Raw genomic sequence first — 19,911 nt, 5'->3', positions numbered from 1 at the left:
GCGCGTTGCTACATGCATCAGGTGCCGTGTTCCTGAACACTCATGTCAAGATCAACATTGTTGTCAACTTGACTCACCATCTGCCTTCTCCTCTCACTCCCTCGCCTCACTCCCTCCATGGAGTGACATTTATTAATTAAATATGGTGTACTGCCGCAGGATGTGCCTCCTTTTCCACTATCTCCAGACACTAATAATTACATTGGCATTTAGCTCTGTTATAAGCCGACCCTATGGCCTTTATGAAACGTTCCTTATGCCGGGATACGGAGCAAAATATAGACTGATTCGGTATCGATCCATCTGCCGTCTCACTTTTATCTGAAGAAAAGATTTACGTTGTTGGAGAAAATAGCAACATTGCTATAATATGAAACGTTAAAGGCTGAGTTGGAGCTTTGGAAAGATGGATTTTGTAGTTTGGGCTGGGTGTTAAACTGTTAATGTGTTAACAATAATTAACCTTTGTGGAACGAATGCATATCAAACATTCCGACAAATGTTTCACTCTTAGAATTGGAAAAAAACTGAGGTGTGTATTTTCATGAAATGACATTTGAAGATCTGGAATTCTGCTAATGAAGTGTGTATGTATTTGTGGATTGAGGGCACTGTGTTGGATGCCTCTATCCTCAAGGATTGCCTTGTTGGCGCTGTGAACTCCTTTTTGCCTAAAAATACTGACATTACCCTTTGTTGCTCGATTAAGCTAACAGTAGCCAGATAAATAACTAGGAAGTAGTGCGCTGACCTAAAGTACATGCTAATGATTTTATTATCATACTGTATACAGTCACTTCTCTTGGCTGAAAAACAAGGAAGGCAATGACAAAACTTCAGTTTCTAGCTCATCTGTTAGGAAAGAGTACTGCCACCTAGTGGTGTTGCATGATAACAGGCTAAGTTTTGGATCCTAAAATGCGAGATTTTTATATGTGTGATTCAGCACATTTTAACGTCATTAAAACGTCCCTTTTCTTGTTTAATTAAAAAAAATAGTATTTGCTCCAAATCTGAAATATTCAGGTTTGTTTCCTTTTGTCAAATCATTTTTATGCCCTGGTAAATACTACAAATCCCTTTTTAATTTTTTTAATTTTTGTTAATCTGCGGTCACCAAATTAAACTTGAGATTTGATGTTCCCTGATGAAATTACCTGAGAGGGATTCAGTGAAAAACATCAGGGTTTCATATTGGACCTCTGGACTCGTAGGGGGATGGAGGTTGTACGTACCGGTCAGTGTTTACTAGGATGACCAGTGTTCTCGCTACCTTGGGAAATCTGCCTCCGACCGTTATTTTCTTCCGTGTTTCCATCCTCATCTGTCAAAGGGCTTGAAAGCAGATCGCCGCTGCGGAGCGCTGCTGAAGAGAGGAGTGTGCAGCGATGCCATGTTTGTCATATAGTAGTTGAGTAACGGATAAAAGCTCTAATTGAGCCATGGAGATGTTTTTGAAAGAGAAAGTCTGACAAAAATAGCTGGCAGCTGTAATACACATGTGATATTCTGTGTACATTTTGTACGCACACATGCTGCGTGTGCTTTAATATTGTGTGGGAGTGGTAATATTTTCTGTTGTGTGGGTTCACGTTGACAAATGTCTCATATTTTATGAGACTAGAAACCCAATATTCTCTTGCCAGGTGGATATAACTGGTATTTGTAGAACCGCACTTCTGGGAGCAGCTGGATCTATCAAATAACATAACACAGCGCGTAAAGATGCTGTTTGACCTCTCTTTTGTCTCCGTAAAGCAATATCTCTGCTTACCGTTTCATCAGCCCTCATGTTTATTTGACTAAATCAACTGCAGAGCTTGTTTGTTAGAAATGCTGGTGCGTTTTCACCCAACATGAGTCTAATCTCTCGGATATTGAACTTCAGATGTTTGTTTGCAGACTCGGTTTACTGCACCAATGCATCGTGTGTAATTTTAACTTCAAGAATTTGTGTAACACCTCGACAGTTCAGGTGAAGAGTTTGAAGGAAGTTTATTTTAGTCCGTCGCGATGGTAGCATTGGGGACCTCGCTGCCAACCAGGTTTTGTTTGTTTGTATTTTTTGGTAAATTAGCATGGATAAGGTTGAAGCTTAATTGCAAATGTACCCCAATGACAATTCAAAAACTCCAAGTTTTGCACAACAAACTTTGAACTTAAGCCTCCAAAGGAACTTTTCATCTCATTTCCTCTCAGTGCAAACACAATCATTTGTGTGCATTTCAGAACAAAAAGACAAAAAAACCCATTTCAGTTTGAAAGGACTACCTAAGCACAAAACAACTTTTCACAGCACCTGCCTTCCGGTCCAAAAAAGCCCAGGTTATGTGGTGTTTATTAGCTTAGCTTAATTGTGCATGGTATCTAAAGGTCACCGCCTGCTGAGATACATCGCTGCCAAAATGGCTTCCAGGGGACACTGTTTCGGTTGGATAAACACTGAAAGCTGCACCACCTTCCGTCCCTGCGTCCCCCGTGTTTCGCCTTGCGGCGTGCCGCCGCGTCGCGTTCAGCTCTTTTCCAGGCGTCGCACAAAGTCGAGTGACTGATGGGCGTTTTTTCTCTGCAGGAGTTTATTGTGATGGAAGGGACGAAAGCGTTTGTACCCCGGTGAATTAAGACACGTGGTTTATCTGTATTACTACCGCCTTCTCCGTGATGAATGGTATTTGACTCCTAGAAGCGCTAAACCGCTTCCTTTTGGCTGTAAAAACCGACTTAATGAGGAAGTGACTTGAATAGATAAGCAGATAAGGCGGCAGAGATTATGGGGAAGTGAGCTGAATGGGAGATGGATCGCGTTGAGTTTATTATCACTTACGTAACGCACTTTTTTCTCAACCCGTACCTGTGGGGCGAGCAGGAACTCTGCAGTAGATGTGAGATTGCGAGCTGGTGGGCGTCTCGCGATGTGTTTCACGACGCAAACAAGCTGTTGAGGAGATGTGTACACACACCCTGAAATAGATCTTGTTAGAAAGATGGCTTACTTGATTGATTGATCGATTGATTGATTAATTAATTGATGGTGTTTGCACATCTCTAAAGCTGATGAACTCTCCTCTCACCCACCAGACTTTGTTAGGAGGAGGCCTTCAGATGGACCTCATCAAGTTCCAGCACACACTCTGGGACATCCTGATTAAAGGCGACACCTTCAAGGTGAGCGTTTTCTTTTTCTACTAAAGTATTGCAGTCCTGTCTGACCCATGGTAAACATTGCAGTACAGCAGGCAGAACAACAGGAACAGGCAGAACAACACAGGCAAAACAACAGGTAGTACAGCACAGGCAGTAGAACAGGTAGTACAACACAGACAATACAACACAGGCAGTACAACACAGGCATTACAACACAGGCAGTACAACAGGTAGTACAAAACATGCAGTACAACACAGGCAGTACAACAGGCAGTACAACACAGGCAGTACAACACAGGCAGTACAACACAGGCAGGACAACACAGGCAGGACAACACAGGCAGTACTACACAGGCAGTACAACACAGGCAGTACAACAGGAAGTACAATAGGCAGTACAACACAGGCGGAACAACACAGGCACAACAACACAGGCACAACAACAGGTAGTGCAACACAGGCAGTACAACACAGGCAGTACAACAGGCAGTACAACAGGCAGTACAACAGGAAGTACAATAGGCAGTACAACAGGTAGTACAACAGGTAGTACAACACAGGCGGAACAACACAGGCAGTACAACAGGAAGCACAACAGGCAGTACAACAGGTAGTACAAAAGGTAGTACAACACAGGAGGAACAACAGGTAGTACAACACAGGCAGTACAACACAGGCAGTACAACACAGGCAGTAGAGCAGACTGTACAGCACAAAGTGCGGAAAATACCTTACTTGCATCCAATTCCGCTCATGTATAATCCCTCCATTCCTCCATTACTTGCATTATTTCCAAGAAAGTGAAGACACAAACAAACAAAAAAAATAGTATTTCTAGTAGTGCTAGAGGCATCGCTCCACAGATGCCGGTGTTGGTAGGTCTCCATTGGTTCATGGAGTGCTTCAGCTGGAAATTGAAATAAAAGACTTATCTCAACTCCTTCCAGTAACATTCAGGAACATTATTGTGACAAGAAAGATATTCCAAAAGTTAAATTCATCTACTATTAAGTGAATTGGGAAGAAGCTCGAGTTATAAATGTGGCTGTTGGTGATTTGATGTTCTTGTAGCTCCTAGAGAATGATTATATTTATCTAATGGTTTTATTCCATCCTGACAGCGGCAACACAACCTCATTATTTCCCCCTATCTTCAGCCTGTGTTAATTTAGAGTCCCTAAACTCCCGACATCGTTGTCTCCAAAAGCGCAGGCTTCCAAACCCGCATGTTTTCATCTGACGGCGACTAGAAGAAAATGTCAGTTTTCGTCTCCCGAAGCGAGGATGCAGAGAGCGCAGAGATACCATCCTTTCATTTCCGCTCCTCCAGATAAAAAGATGAGAGAGGGAGAGCGGGAAAGCGAGGCCTATCGCCAGGCAGCAGTGATTGAGTCCCTTCACTAAGCCACAGTGAGGATCTGCTCAAATAACCCGCTCTGAAGATAAGAAGCTTGTCATTTCCATAGACAAAAAAAATAAAATAAAAATTGGGGTTCAGATTAGATTTTGCCTTTCGCCTGTCTTCGCTGGGCATAACTTTATCACAGGATGTGAGTTAGAGCAAACCCTCATCTCTTCATTAAAGAAAACCAGTGAAATACGTATAGAATAGAGAGGGAAAGATTTCTATTTGCACCGTTATGTCAGTGCTCGTCGTTAAAAATGTAAAAAAAAAATTTTTTAAATTCAGGCTTCAACGTCGATTTGGAATCTGAAATCCACCATTAAGGTGAGGTCACTGGTGGATTTAAGCCTTTTTGGACCCTTTTAGTAAGATTTTATTAGATATGTATTCATAATCTTCCTGGGATACAATATAAAAGGTTAGAAAATAAGTGAAAACACCACATTTGAAAAAATAATGCAACAGAAATGTAATAACACTCTTCTTTCATCATTTAAATACAGGTGTTAAACCCTCTGTTGTACCTGTTACCGTGGCGTTTACATCTTGCATTTTTATTTCCTCTGTCGATATTTTTTCCTCTTTGCATGAAAAGTGAAGTTTAATTGGGTTTTTTAAGATGTTATAAATGTTTCAAGTTCACGGCTCTCCTCTGGTGAGTTTATTTATTCATCATCGCATGCAAAGTGAGAAACCAACTCCTGAAGGGTGTTGATTATTTATAGGAATTTGCCATCGGCCGATCAATCATGAGCGTTTCTGTTACGGCGGGAAACATGTCGGTTGTTATGTGACACTAAAACCTCACGACGACACTTCTGCACCTTGTCGCTGCTTCTTATTTCCGTCTCTGATGTCTCGATCAAAAGCTGATCAGAAGATTAATGTATGATAAAACATTTCCGCATTAAGGCGGAGATAGATTTGACCTTCTTGTTGCTTGAAGTCCTGTTGTCGAAGTGGCGGCAGCGGCGGCAGCGGCGGTAGCGACGGCGGCTAATGACTTCATTCCACGATCTCATTCCAAGCTTCATCCTGGCAACGGAGGCCATCACAATGCAACGGCCGCGTGAGCGCTTTGTGAAAGGCGAACATCGCTAATGAGTGGCTACATATCTAACACTAATTAGTATTCAAGAATTAGAATTCAGTCTTCCCTTTGTTTTCGCATTTTATGTCTGAGAGATAGAGGGGGCTCATAGTGTTACCCCCGTCCAACCATCTCCTGGCATCACCTCAGAAATCACTGGACATCCAATTAAATCCAACAAATCCTCACCTAAGTAATATTTTTTGGACATTTTTAACCAACTCTGGCAATCTTTGTATCATTTTGCGATCATCATCAACCAAGGTCTCCCAGTTGCCGTGTCGTCTCCGTCCACGGACGCAAATTTTTTGTAATCCGTTTTGAATCACGATGGTTGACGCCCGGAATTGTTCCAGCTTTCTCATCATTGCGACATGATTGCAGATTAACACAAGTGGCCTCCGGTGTGGACGGGTGTTGGTGAACAGATGTCCTTGTTAGGATGGTAGTGAAGACACAGCAGCTCAGTTTTAAACAATCACAAGACTCAACATGAAAACCAGCTCCACTTAAAGAGCTGGTTTTAAGTACTTTATATATTCAGATCGTCGTTTTCTACTCAAAGGTTGGACATGGTTGGAATATTTCTCTTGTTACGTCATTAATTGATCCGTTACGTCGCGTTTCAGATAATTATCTCAGATGTTTCAGGTCTCCCACTTCCTCAGCAGACGTCTTTCCTTCAGGAAATGAGATCAGATTCATGATTTGCTCAGGCGTCCCTTGAAAACATGAAAGTATTTAACACAAACCTGTCAGCAACTAGTGACAAATCTGTCCTCATTTACAGGAGAGGTGAAAATAAAACAAACTGAATTGGAAAAATACATGTTTTTGTTCAAAACTGTGACAGTAGCGGATAAAAAGACACTTTTTAAAAATCTATATCACAACAATCCAACTACATTTTCATTTTCAGACATTAATCTGATATTTCTTTGATTCCTTGATAGTTATTTGTGAAGATATATGTCATTTATGCCCTTCTTTTATTAGAACGGGAGCCATCTTTTATTTACGCAGCCTCTGTTTGCAAAGCATTCTGGGGTTTTTTTTTTTGGCCTACAGATTGTCTTCAAATGTCATTATGATACAGAACTTCTGCTGACACATCTGATACAGCGAAAATCACACCATATGGATATGGATCTGTTTTTGCGCAGCGCTCCGTAAAGTACTAACTTTTAATATCTTGGAGAAACTTAATCGTGCTCCTTTTGCCAACTTTGACATTTATATCTAGTGAATTATTGAATTATCATAAAGTGAAGTCTTTCTAGAGAGGGCTTGTCATTTTGTAAGTCAGTTTAAGTCCCCCACTTTCATGTTTCTGTCTGCTTTTACCCTCTCAGCTGCACACCACACAAATACGCCTCATAAACTGGAAAATAATACAGAAAAATTAGCACTTTTTTGTGTCTTTCAGTGCTTTTCAAACTCCAGCTGCAGCATCCCATTACCCCCCCCCCCCAGAACTACAAGCATCAGTGATTGCCTTTACTGTTATTGGAAGACACATTTCATTTCCCTCTTCAGTATTCAACCTCATGGAGGGATGAGAAACGCTGCCTTCCCCTACTATTTCTGAGGATTTGACGCTCGCTTTGCCGTCGCATCGCCGTGTTCTTTCTCCTCTCCTGCTCGCGTATTTAATAAATATTGTGCTTGCTTGACTTCCATTGGGTTTGCACTTTGCCTCTCTCTGTGTGATGAGCAGCTGAATGGTGTCACCGTTAACAGGGGTGGCTCGGCTGCTCTGTTGTGACAACATTTGTTTGATGTAAAAGTGGTAGTCTTCGTCTGCCACCCCCACCCACCCACCACCACCGCCCCCACCACCAACTCCTCCTCCTCTGCTCTTTTTCTTGTTCGTGCTCTGTCTGGATCTCACCGCTGTCACACGTCGAGAGAAGCCAACTGGCATGACCTGAAAGTGTGACAGCGACACGCAAGCTGCCGTTTTTTTTCTCTCTCGGTTGATTACCAGCCAGCGTGCGTGCATACGCAAAGAGAAACGCCGTAATTTTTCCAGATTAAAGCGCTTTTAATTGGCTCCCGCTCTTGTCTGAACTGGAGTCCCACGATGCAGCAGAGGGTGTCAGTGATGTATAAAAGATGCTATGTGTTTGTGCATGTGTGTGTCCCTCATTTTCATAAAAGTATGTGTTTTTATCAAACCTAGTTGCACATAAACCTTCCATATGTCCACTAATATAGTGCTGATGGTAGTTTATAAAGTCACGTGTGCTGCCTTGACGACCAGCATCATGGTGAGCTCTCTAGCATGAACACAAACATGTGTGTGCACTAAAAACACAACAGACTTTGGGCAAAAAAAAAAAATAGAAAACCAAAAACAACGCAGGTAGATTTTGACTTAATCAGGGATTTGCAAACTTTCTGCAAAACATTGATTCTTCACTCACTGTTGTAATATTTCTCTCTCAATAATAAGAATCTCAGCTCGTAATGAAACATAATACCCCCCAATAATGGACAGGAAACTATTTTCTGAGTAGTTTTAGTTTGGCAGTGTCCTTAAAATTGCTTAAATGATTCACTTGTTAAAACCTCCATGACTCACTCAGTCGTTCTGGCTGCCAGCTGGAGATATAGAAAAGGAAAGAGCCAGCAGCCATGTATGGGATTGAAAAAAAAAAGGAAAAAACCACTCTTTGTCTTTGTCTTCTGTTTAATCAGAGTCACATAGGGGTGGGGTGGGGTGGGGGGTGGAGGTGGGAACCAGGGGAAGGGAAGAAGTTTCTCACAGCTGCCCAGCCTGAGGCCCAAAGTACGAGGCGCTTTTCCACGTCACCAGCCATCCGTTCTCGCCTGTCATTATTTTACCTCTCGCCGAGCGCACACGCCGTCTCCCAGACACACATATGCACGCTTCCACCACCTCATAGCGTCTGCGGCGCCTTGATCGCCTCTAAAACGCTGCCAGCATCAGATCATCAAACATGGCCAACGTTAAAACTGGATGGAGACAACACAGACTGCAAATTCTTGTTGTTGATAAAGGGATTGTAGTTTTCATTAAATGGCTAAAATACTGCATCATTGGGGTTGTTACCGTATTAAAGTAGAAATCATTTGCTGTCATTAACATGTTTTTACCCGTTCCTCTAACCTGGAATGCCAGATTGTGCAGCTTTTTAGACTGGCATTATTTCAATATGAACCCACAAGACTTCGATAAAATGTGTGGTTCATCATGTGGAGGGTTTGCAAACTCGATGAATACTGACTTATAAGTCTCAAAGGCACAAATATGGTCAGACAAAGACTCACTGAATGCAGGCTGACAAAAGAACTGCCACGTTTTTTACTGAATGGAATGCAAGAAACTTTTTAAATGATTTGAAAGTAGGCACCGCAAGATTGACCAGCTTCATTAGGAAAGAAGTTTTGCTAACAAGTGTTCTTCACAAGAAAAGACGAGACAAAAAGATTAGTCCTTAGAGACACTGAAGTATTGAAGTTTCCCTGAGTCATCTTCCTAGATGTCCTCTCTCCAAGACTGTAAGATAAAAAGTGCTACTTGGTATATTAAAAAGTTCACAGTCAAATTAGGTTGATTATTTTCACAGTTGGCCACTGATTAAAAGATTTATTGATTGATAAAAACCGGGATGTTCACAACGTTGGTTGGTTTTATTCCCAGCCAAGTATCCTTGGGGAAGATGTTGAACCCCAGTTTTCTACCAGTGGTCGTTCCATTGCAGTGTGAACTGTTGCCGCTCCAAAGCACCAAGAATGGTCGCCTGGTTCACCGATGTCTGTTTGCGTGTTTTTGAGTGACTAGAAATGCGCCACATCAAAGCAGTCCAGACACGATCTGTAATTCGCTTGTTGAGCTAAAATTGATTTTTTTTTTTGGTGCTTTGATGGGGCACAAAGAAACATATTTGACATGCAAGACACCATCTTTGTCTAAGAGATAGATGGACCTTGTTATTCTGGCTGACCAATCAAAGCTTCACAACAAAAGCTGGTGTTCGCCGTTTCGCACAGATGTTTGAGGAAGGCGCCGCCTACTCATCAGGATCGAAGAAACAATCACAGAGACCCTCATGCTGTAGTAGCTTGATTCATTCTTGGAGTGGTCATAAGATGTTACACTCCACAACATCCCATTTGACCAAAAGCTATGATAACCCTGAGTGTGAGGCTCTTTGAAAAGGTCTATAGGGGGTCCTTATCGACCCCCTTTCTCTGCCCGACTGTCCAGAAGTCAAACTCTGCAGAGGCTTCCACAAATGTCAACGACAAGTTCAGTTTGCATTACCAACGCTGTCACGGAGAGGAGGTTCTAGGAGCTCTGCAAACACTCGTCTGCTTTGCCATTTACCTTTAAACTATGTACCTTAGCAAAGACTGGTGTCACAGGTGCTGTTAACATCGACGTCTCCGCGTGGCGTTAACCTGCAAAGACGCAGTTTCACAATGCAATCTCCTCCATCGGGCTTTGCGGCAGTGACATATCCATCAAAACTCGGGGCTCATGGGAAAGTTAATGATCCATTCTTCTTCACGTTTCACCTAATCGAGGCAATCGCTGCCCTGTTAGAACGGAATCAGTAACCTGGTAACCGGCTTCCGTCACGTTCTCTAAGAAATGCCTAGAAGCTTCAAATACATAGAAAGCCGTGTTGAACACAAATGCAAGGGGACACATGCGATGAGTGCGGTCAAATAGACAAAAAAAAAAAAAAAAGCATGCGACGCATTAAATATTTAGAATGTTTTATAAAATATGACACGCTCGCCAAAACAGCGCGCCGCTGAGGGAATTCAACATAACACACAGACTCGACTGTCATGAATGTGGGTCTGCCAAACCGAGCGACAATGCACAGGAAACAGCACAGAGAGCATTACATAAGTTGGGGTTCTGAACGTTGAACGTCAAGAATTGGTGCACAGGAAGTTTCTGAAATTGCATCAGTTTCCTGTGATGTAAATGTGTATAGCCTTCAACTCCCTGAGAGCTTTTAGTCGTTTATTTTGATTAGGGCTGTATTTATAAGATAAGTCTCTTAAGTTAGTCGCCTGGGAAGGTGGGTTGGCAACGACGGCGGTGGGAGAACAAAATGAAGTCTGTTTGATGATTACGAATTCAGAAATATCTGCTTGTCAATTAATTAGGCACTTCCTGGGTATGCGTGTTCTGTCTTTTCATTTGGTGGGACCGGCTCTCGGTGGACAAATACCCGCGGTGCACCCATTGTGTGTCTAAGCCGTTGCACACATCTCTGGAAGCTGAGGATCAGAGAGTAACGATCCTTCAAAGGCCGACAGTTTTTCAAGAGCAAGCCTGTTTTTTTTTTGTGTGCCGGCTGATTTCTTGAAACAGGTTATGTGGCAGCTTGAAGGCATTACTCCGCTGGTGTCTTGTTCTCAGGCACAAACAAGAACCAGTGCAAAAAAGAATGATGTGGACATGAAACAATAGACTGAGAGGACTGAGCTTGAAGTGATGCTTCCATCATTTGTGCCTCTCACATTGCAACAGTAATGCAGGCAGGAGGCTCGTCTTATCAAAGCTGCCGTGGAGAGCGGCGCTAACAAGATAATTCTTCTTCTGACCATCTGCAGACTTGTTTGTTTGTTTGTTTGTAGAGCTTTATTGAACTTCTTCAGTAGCATTTAATTTAGTAATTCCTGATGTAGAATATTTTCCGCACTATGAGGCACACTGGATTATAAGGCGCACCTTCGACGAATGGCCTATTTCAAACCAGTTTTTATATATAAAACACACTGGATTATAAAGCGCACTGGATTATAAGGCGCACTGTCGGTTTTTGAGAAAATTAAAGGCTTTTAACTGCGCCTTATAGTGCGGAAAATACTGCCATATGGATCAAAACAGTAGGGATGTGTAACACTAATCTGTTCCAGGGAAGATGGCCAGTTAGCGTTAGCTATCGAGTTACACCAGCTAATTAACCCGCGATTGTTCACTATGACATTTTGGTAGTTGAAGTTTGCAGAGCACAGCTGAACCCGTATATAAATCAATCAGAAAGAAGACTGGTTTTTCATCTGAGAGTAAAAAATAATCTCATCTTTGGTTTTGTTGTTTTTACAAGGATTGCACAAATGAGATTTAACATTCTAATTAGTGAGCTGGTAAGTAGATTTTGTTAGTTTTTGGACAGATAGACTTTCTACTTCCCACCAGTCTTTATGATAAGATGAACTAACCATCTGCAGGCTGGTAGAGCAATCTCAATCTTCTTATTTAACGCTTGGCAAGAAAGTCCATATTTTCTAAAATGTCAAAATTGTTCCCTCAGTAATTAAACTGGCTTGAAAATATCATCAGGAAGTAAATGTTTGTACAACGTAATGGCTATAGAATAATAACACCATCTGTGGTTAGATTGGTTCCCTGCAGCCCTCTGGACACGATAGAATGATCACACACTGGAAGAACCTCAAATAGGGTTGATTTTATTGCAATTACAATAGAAGAGAAACAAACCGCAGTACAGGAAGGCTCTTGAAAGGTCAGGATGATCACATCGTCTTTTCTGCTCTCCTACGGAGCAGAAAATATGTCTGTATATTCTTAGCTAAGAATCAGCCACTGCTTTTTCCTCTGAACCTCCTTAGTAAGAGAATAAAGAAATGGAAAAGCAATGCCTGGACAGTGTCCTCTAAAGTCACCTTGATGACAAAGTCCTCAGATTGAGAAGCCCACCCTGAATCATCTCAAGAAAACTAAAAGCCATTGTGGCCCCTTCTAATATCACTTGGAAATATGCAAAGGAAAATGTGCAAACTTGTCTTATTTCACCGTTCGTTAACCAAATGTCTCTCAGCTCAATGTTATGTTTGGATTTTCTACTGTTTTCTGAAAGAAATCGCTTCAGTGGAAATCACATCCACATAATTCATATCTTTTGACATCAGTTTCAGAAGCATGAAATAAAACCTGAAATTGAATAAGGATCCTCAGCTGAGCTGTAACGTCTGCTCTCAGAGGCCCTTTATCAAAGATATATTATTAAATCACTCTGTTTTAATTAATCTATACATTCGTTTATTCTTTGTTTGCCATTGTTTTTACTCAATCCTTATCTCTGGAATGTTCTTTTAATGAAAAATTTGTTTGAGGGAGCGGCGATGGCACACTCGTCGAATACATACGTAACAAACCTTAATATGATGGCACGCTCGTCGAATACGTACGTAACAAACCTTAATATGTCAAAGTCGCTCATTACTTTATTTAATGATTATAAAAAACGCGGTCATCAATACTCTCCTACGCAACAACTCGTTTATTCATTTTCTTCCCATTATTTTTAGAAATTGCCAATTTTCACGTATTCGCACATACCATATGCAAAATCGCCGTGACGTTCAGCAGGCTTTTATTCTCAGAGGCGGTGAGTCACATTGCATATTGGCAACATCTCTCGCTTCCACAGTTGAGTTTACAGTCTGGTTTATGGTGGAGGAACAAATGTCAGCGTGAGACAAGTCTTCACAAGGCATATTTCCTCAGCCGCAAACGTGGGAATTTTGTCATATTTACTACTCCTTCATAAAAGAAGATAATTGCGAGCTTCAATTGGCAGAAATAGTCGATTCCATTGTAAAATGCATCGATTTTCAGATCTGCAATAAATAATATCCACTTTAGGAAGGGTTAGTTCTTCATACCCTTTCACGAAATGATCTTTCAAAGCAAGAAGACATATCTTTGACTTTGTTCTTTTGTCCCTTTCTGCTTCCATAATGTGTTTGTAGATCAAAAACACACGAGGTGATCCACATGGTGAAGATCCTGATCTGAAGGCAGTCGACAGAGGTAAGTTAAACCCAAACCCTCTCTTGGTCCTTGTCTGATATCTCCCTATATAAAGTTGTTCTACATCATACTGTGTGTGAATAGTTCCAGTTCGTTTCAGGGTTTGAATTAATCATGTTTTATTGTGACTCAAAAATTTTAATGAAGTCCAGAGTTTGTTTGCGCCCTCAATGCAAACAGGTTTGTGTTTATTTTTCCAAGGTTATGTGATTTTATCGAGGCCCCCACAGTGGATCGACTACAATGTGCCTGTAATTGCTCTGTGTTTGGAGAATTTCCCTCAAAATAAAAGGCAAACGATAAAACACAAAATGTCTGAGAGGTATGGTGGCAAACAAAAAGTTAGCCTCCAAAAATGTGGCTTCAACTAATAATTACAATATTTTCTGCACTATAAGGCTCACTGGATTATAAAGCACGCTGGATTATAAAGCGCACTGGATTATAAAACGCATCTGAGAACTCATCTTCAATGAATGGTCTATTTTAAAACTTTTTTCATATATAAGGCACACTAGATTACAAGAAATTGAGAAAATGAAAGGCTCTAAGGTGCGTCTTATAATGTGGAAAATACTCTAACTTGCGTATTTGTTAGTTTTTTTTCTCATTCTGGAAAAACATTGGAGGCACAGTCCATTCCTGCTCTGGAATTCAAAAAAATTCTCAAATGCGGCTACCCCGAACCGAACGGAATCATGCCTGGAAGCTTCTCCACGCTCTGGAAATATAGATTATCTATTCATAAGAGAGCTTTGTTTACCATCCATCTATTCCTTTGGCTGTAACTCCGGGCGAACGCAGGCGTGTGACTCGTGTGGCTCGGTGGGTTTATTCCCTTTTTATTATTTTTTATTTTTTCTCCACGCAGCAAACATATTATCCGACGCCAGCTGCTGTAGGAGACGGGTCCAAGTATTTATGACCAGCATAAAAAAAAAAAAAGTGAAGCGTTCCCCGTCGCCCTACGGCTCCAGATTTACAACCGCGTTTGACAAACACGCCGAATTTAAAAAAGACTGTTCAATTTGTATAAGAGTTTAGAGCCTGTCTGTCATGCCTCCTCCCCACGGATTCCACTGTTTACACGCGTGTACGTATATGTTGCGCTGTCTGTGCGCGCTTCCCCGCTGTGTGTGAGGATGTGTCGATCCGTCTGTGTGTGTGTGTGTGTGTGTGCACACACGCTGCTCTGAAACACCAGCAACAGATAACAGATGGTCCCCCTGCATTAGAAGTGTTTTATTTCCCTGTGGAAGCCAGATATGTCAAAAATAAGCATGTGCAACATTAGTCATTTGGAATATTCATGCCCCTGCCGTCCAATGGTTTCCTTTTCACAGCCAAAAAAACCACCAGCCCAATTCTCCTAAGGAAGTGAGGAGAATACGGGTTGGTGGGTTGGGGGGGGGGCAGCAGTCAGCTGAAGCGATGGAGGGGAGCGGGCGAGGCCTCCGTGAGACTTTAATGGAGAATCTCTTCCTCCTTGTTGCTTCTTTAGCTTGCCAGCGCTGTAATTAAAAAGGGGCTACAGTGTGTTCATATTAGGAATCCCCCCCCCCCCAAGCCCCCTTAGACACACTGATGTGAATGTGCACACGTCCATATGCCTGCCTGGTTACATACATGCACACACCACTTACTAATTTGCAACCGTATCGGAAAAGAAGCCCTCCTCCAGAGGATCCGGACTCGTCTCTGGGAGTCTTCCTCCTCCTCCTCCTCCTCATCTCTCCTCTTCCACTTCCTTATCTTCCTATTTCTCCTCTCCACCTCCATCTCCTCAGCTATCTCAGCCCTCCATGGCTCCAGTGAGTGGTTTTTTTTTTTTTTAATCTCCACCTCCTCTCCTCCCAGGTTTTTTCTGCTCCCATCTCCCGCCGCCGAGCACGGCTGCCATCCGTGTCCTCGGCGGCGGACATGGGCATGCATCATTATCAGGCCTGATTAACCATCCACGTCGTTGCCAGTCCCAGCTCCACCGAGGAAGGGGGTTGGGGAGGGGGGGCACGGGTTTTTTTCCTATCGCCAAAAACATGAATTTTGAACAGCACTTTCTCACTTGCCGCGGTCCCTCATGATCAGGGTTAATTCGTGGCAGCACGCGTGAACGTTGTGGAAAAGCGAGGGAAAGGAGGAGGAGGAAGGGGGGGAACGCTACCAAACAGTCGCGCGGTGCTTATCGCAGAAATGCAATATAATTTATTCCAGAATATGCAAATCCAACAATCACTCTGACTTGTTTACCAAAGGGACCTGCTGATTCACAGTCTGAAAGGGGAAGAGAGAGGCAGAAAATCCCGACCGTAGAAGCCGACGTTGTACGCTGCGTGCACAAAGGCTGCCACTCCAAACTAAATCGGTTGTCACCTTCAAAATCTGGAAAAAAAAGATTTTCGGGTCGTTTTAAAACCCTTTAAATTCTTCGATTTAAAGAGGACGGGCCATCTGCAGCACCGACGCCCCACGTTGCTTTCAACACATTAGAGATTAATAATTCTGTCGCGCTTGCGTTTCTGTCATTAAATGCAAATGTGTTGAGGATAGCCACGCCCCTTTTATGGGTGTGGTTTGGGATCATCGTCACGTGAGCGCCGGCAGAGCGAACTGAGCAAACGAGGGCGTCTCCTCCCCAAAAGAGGTGCGCAAAGCCAACTGTGATGTCATAAGTGGGCCTCAAATCTGATTGGAGCTTCACTTGACTATTTCCTGGTGGGTGGAGTTAAGAAAAGAGAGGAAGGTTTTATTCTGGTCGTATTTAGAAAATTTTTTTTTCACGATATTGTTTTTGACATCCATGTTTACGAAAACATAAAGTATTTAAAATTTCCATAAAAATTTTGTGACAATTTTGTGAGTTTAACAGATGACGGATTCATCCACTCCACTGAGTGTCTTTTTAGATTGCGTGCTAATTAATGTGATATTTTAAATTAAAATGTCAACCACGGTAGACTGAATTTCACATTTGGAGAAATCTGTTGAAATAGGATTTTTTCCCCCTCTGATTTCCATCCTTACCTTCAGATAATCCCAAATAAATTTCAGTGGATCTAAACGCATCTGCTCTATATTTTCGAAGACCTTTAAAGTAACATTAACCTGTGGATACTCGTTTAATGTCTGGTCCGATCAATGGAAAATATAGCCAAGAATTCAAGGTGTTGTAACCAGATAGGGTTTTTTTTTTTTTCTGAGCGAGAAGAGCTGCGGGGGAATCCAGTGATTGATTAACACGTATGAATCGGTATCCCAGGAGCGGTTTTTCAGCGCTAGCAGATAAGCTACTACATCACGAAGCTGTTTTGCCTCAAGTGGCTGCAGGAAATCTGATATCCGATGTACTCGAGTGAAATTAAAACATTCAAACACGCGGCGTGAATAAAGTGTCATGTCGTCTCATGTCGAATGGAGAGACATGAATTTGATCTGAAGTTGATGTGAGAGGCCGTTAAATCTAATTTCTCCATTTTTACGGGGGCACGCTTCTCATCGATAACTAAAAGCCGCGCGTGTCTGGCGTGTCACATTCGGTTTCGAGTTGCCACCGTTTCCCCGAGTCTGCTAGCGAGCCCAATTAGCGCTGTTGTACAGGATTGATTTCCCCGCTCTACATTACATGTACTTTTCCAGGTGAGTCCCTACAGCTGCTGCCGGCGTATGGAAAACAACAATTATCCCTTCCAGCAAGAATCTCCGAAGGCCACACAAAAGAGAGCAGGGCTCACGGAATTGATCTCCTCAGGCTCATGGGTCGTCGTGGTGTGGATGAGGATGAGCAGGCGAAAGCAATCCAAGCTGGGCGGCATTTTTTTTTTTTTTTGCTGCCATCTGCAACTTTTTGGATGTCAAACCCAGTAATTACATTCTTGTAACTGCTTTTTTTCCCCCCTCCCTCTTTGGTCTGTTCTCACTGTAGCATCGATCAATGAGACCTGACTTGTGAATAAAACATAATAAGCAGCGTCAGTCTGGGTCTTTGATAATTTGCACATCAGTATTGAAAGCAGCGATTTGCTGCTTTCGTAAGGCGTGTGTCATCTGCATACGTCAATATTGTGAACACGGCTGATTCTTTTAAGCACAGGAGTTAAAGCAAGAACAATGTACAGTGGTACCTCTACTTACGAATGTCTCTACATACGAAATGGTTTACTTACAAAACGCCTCAACAGGAAAATATTGCCTCTAGTTTACGAAAGAAATTTCGACTTACGAAAGGTAAAAATACAGTATGAGCTGATACTCGCAGCTCCCAAAGGTTCCTGAACGCAACATTCTCATAGCTGCTCTGCCATTGGTTATTACCTAGTATCTTCCTGGCATCCCATTGGCTAAGAGGGACCTCTGTGTGTAACTAGATAGGTGTCTATGCAGCGTCCTCGTCATTCGGCCCTCGACCCATGAGGTGTTCTGATAGTTTTACGTAAATATATTAACTTTTAGAGTATTCACTATGGACCCCAAGAAAGTGACGGAGAAAAGAGGAAAAGAAAAGACGAAGAAAAGAGTTTTTTTGTCCGTACAAACAAAGCAAGAGATAATAGAAAAGCGTGGGAAAGGGATGCGTTTGGTTGATGTCACCAAAGAATATGGCCGTAATGCATCTACAATCACCACGTTATTAAAACAAAAGGAAGTTTAAGGAGTTTAAGGCATTGGGGGGCTTGGAACGCATTAGGGCATATGCATGGAAAACGCGTCTCTACTTACGAAATTTCTTCCAGAAACAATTCATTTCTTAAGTAGAGGTACCGCTGGATATCTTATATTTTTTTAAACATCCCTTTCTCCTCAATGTTTATCTCACAACTTAAATGGCTGGAACAGTTGCTCATGTTTCCTGTGAAGGTATGTCACATCAACAACGTGATGCTAATCTGCCGGAGTCACGCGCCCCACACCGAGCTATTTTTGCTGTGTGGATTGAGGGTCAACAGCGTTTCAGGGTTCTTTCTAGGTTGAACTGCTTGGAGGCAGAAGTTAATTTCCATCTCAACAGAGATAAATGACTTTGCTTTGACCTGCTCTCTGGCGCAACAAAGACGGCCTTTCTAAGTGACAAGCATAGCAGATACCTGTAATTTAAAAGCGGTTGTGTATTATTTTTGGTTTGAGATGATTTGATAACAATGGTTATCCTAGTTTGATGTTGTTCCCAGATAAAACTCACATTTTTTGTTGTTTAGTTTTGCAGTAATACCGCTGCTACAGAACAACCACGGCCCTGAAAACAAAGGGAAAAGGCAGCACTGGCCATTAAAACGACAATTTACAGCACAATAATACTGAAATCTGATCAAACCGGTATAACAACAGGACTATAATGTAATATGGTGGTGTAAAAAATGTATGTTTTTCATATTTTGTACATATACATATTCTTATCCACCAGATTAAATTCTACCGTATTAGGTTATTTTGGAGAGAGAGAGAAAATCTATGTGTATATTTTCTAACAGAATCACATGGATATTTTATTTACAAAGAATGCAGCACAGTGCAGCTAGAAGTGATGGACAACCAGCAGCAGGGATTGAACAGCTGAATATTATACTGGAGAAACAATGCTGTTATAAATCCCTGATTTCACGTTGGTTTCTCACACATTTCTACATGACTATACAACTATCTGAAGTGGATTTCACTATAGCTAGCTTGCTCAAGCTAACTGGCTGCACCTTTGTTTTTAACGTAACGCATTTTGCATCCTATCATTTTGGACTTTAAAACCACGTTCACAGATTTGAATCACTCCGAACAAAAACCCGCAATTTCTCTAGAAACCACATCTAGCGTGACAAACCAGTCAGATATGATTCCAAGAATAATTCGCTGCTTTTCTCGTAAGATTTACCCTTTCAAATGTCATCCTCTTATAGTCTCTGAGTGTCTTTTGAGAGCCAGTCATCTCGTATGTTTGACTCCTAGATGTGCCCGGCTATATTTAACGTAGAGGTTGTGCACGCTGCGAGTGACCATTATGCTCTCAATTATCATTATTACCGTGTGTTCTCCTTCAGAGACCACAGCGCTGCTTTTGCACTTATTAGGGGAACATACTTGAGGTTCACCCACATCGTTCACCTTCAGCACACGTTTATCATGTAATGAGCTTGACGGAGGAGACGGCATGAGACACGTTTCTGACCACAGATCGTGGAGGCGCGACCCTGGCAGACGACACACTGGTTGTTGGTATTGATCTGTGACTCTGAACTGCTGGAAGAGTTCAGAGATTTTGACTTATTCAATTACTAATTGACCTTATTTCTGTGGTCGCTGAGGATTCGACTGCGTCGGATGATAACTTTAAATTGCTGACTGAAGTGCTGATGTGTCATGTGACATGTACAGATGGCTGTAAGAGCAGTTGTTAAGACTATTGCATATCACATTGTGTAACATATACATTAGAGTGGTACCTCCACTTACTAAATTAAT

General features: G+C 42.1%; 1 protein-coding gene across 2 annotated transcripts in view; it reads left to right on the top strand.

The window, feature by feature from the left end:
- LOC137590922 (glucosidase 2 subunit beta-like) overlaps positions 1–19,911 on the top strand; it is a 94,085-nt gene that overhangs the window by 27,362 nt on the left and 46,812 nt on the right. The window contains exons 9-11 of one of the 2 annotated variants that reach the window (XM_068308785.1): positions 3,079–3,165; positions 13,407–13,467; positions 17,101–17,424. In XM_068308785.1, the coding sequence (XP_068164886.1) occupies positions 3,079–3,165; positions 13,407–13,467; positions 17,101–17,342 (390 nt within the window). In that variant the 3' untranslated portion in view covers positions 17,343–17,424. Of the gene's footprint in view, positions 1–3,078; positions 3,166–13,406; positions 13,468–17,100; positions 17,425–19,911 lie in introns of those variants that run through there. The other variant, XM_068308784.1, reaches the window with a different exon arrangement.

Source organism: Antennarius striatus, chromosome 23, assembly GCF_040054535.1.
Source record: "Antennarius striatus isolate MH-2024 chromosome 23, ASM4005453v1, whole genome shotgun sequence".
In the NCBI taxonomy this organism is placed as follows: domain Eukaryota; kingdom Metazoa; phylum Chordata; class Actinopteri; order Lophiiformes; family Antennariidae; genus Antennarius; species Antennarius striatus.
This window is presented reverse-complemented; position numbering and strand designations above follow the sequence as displayed.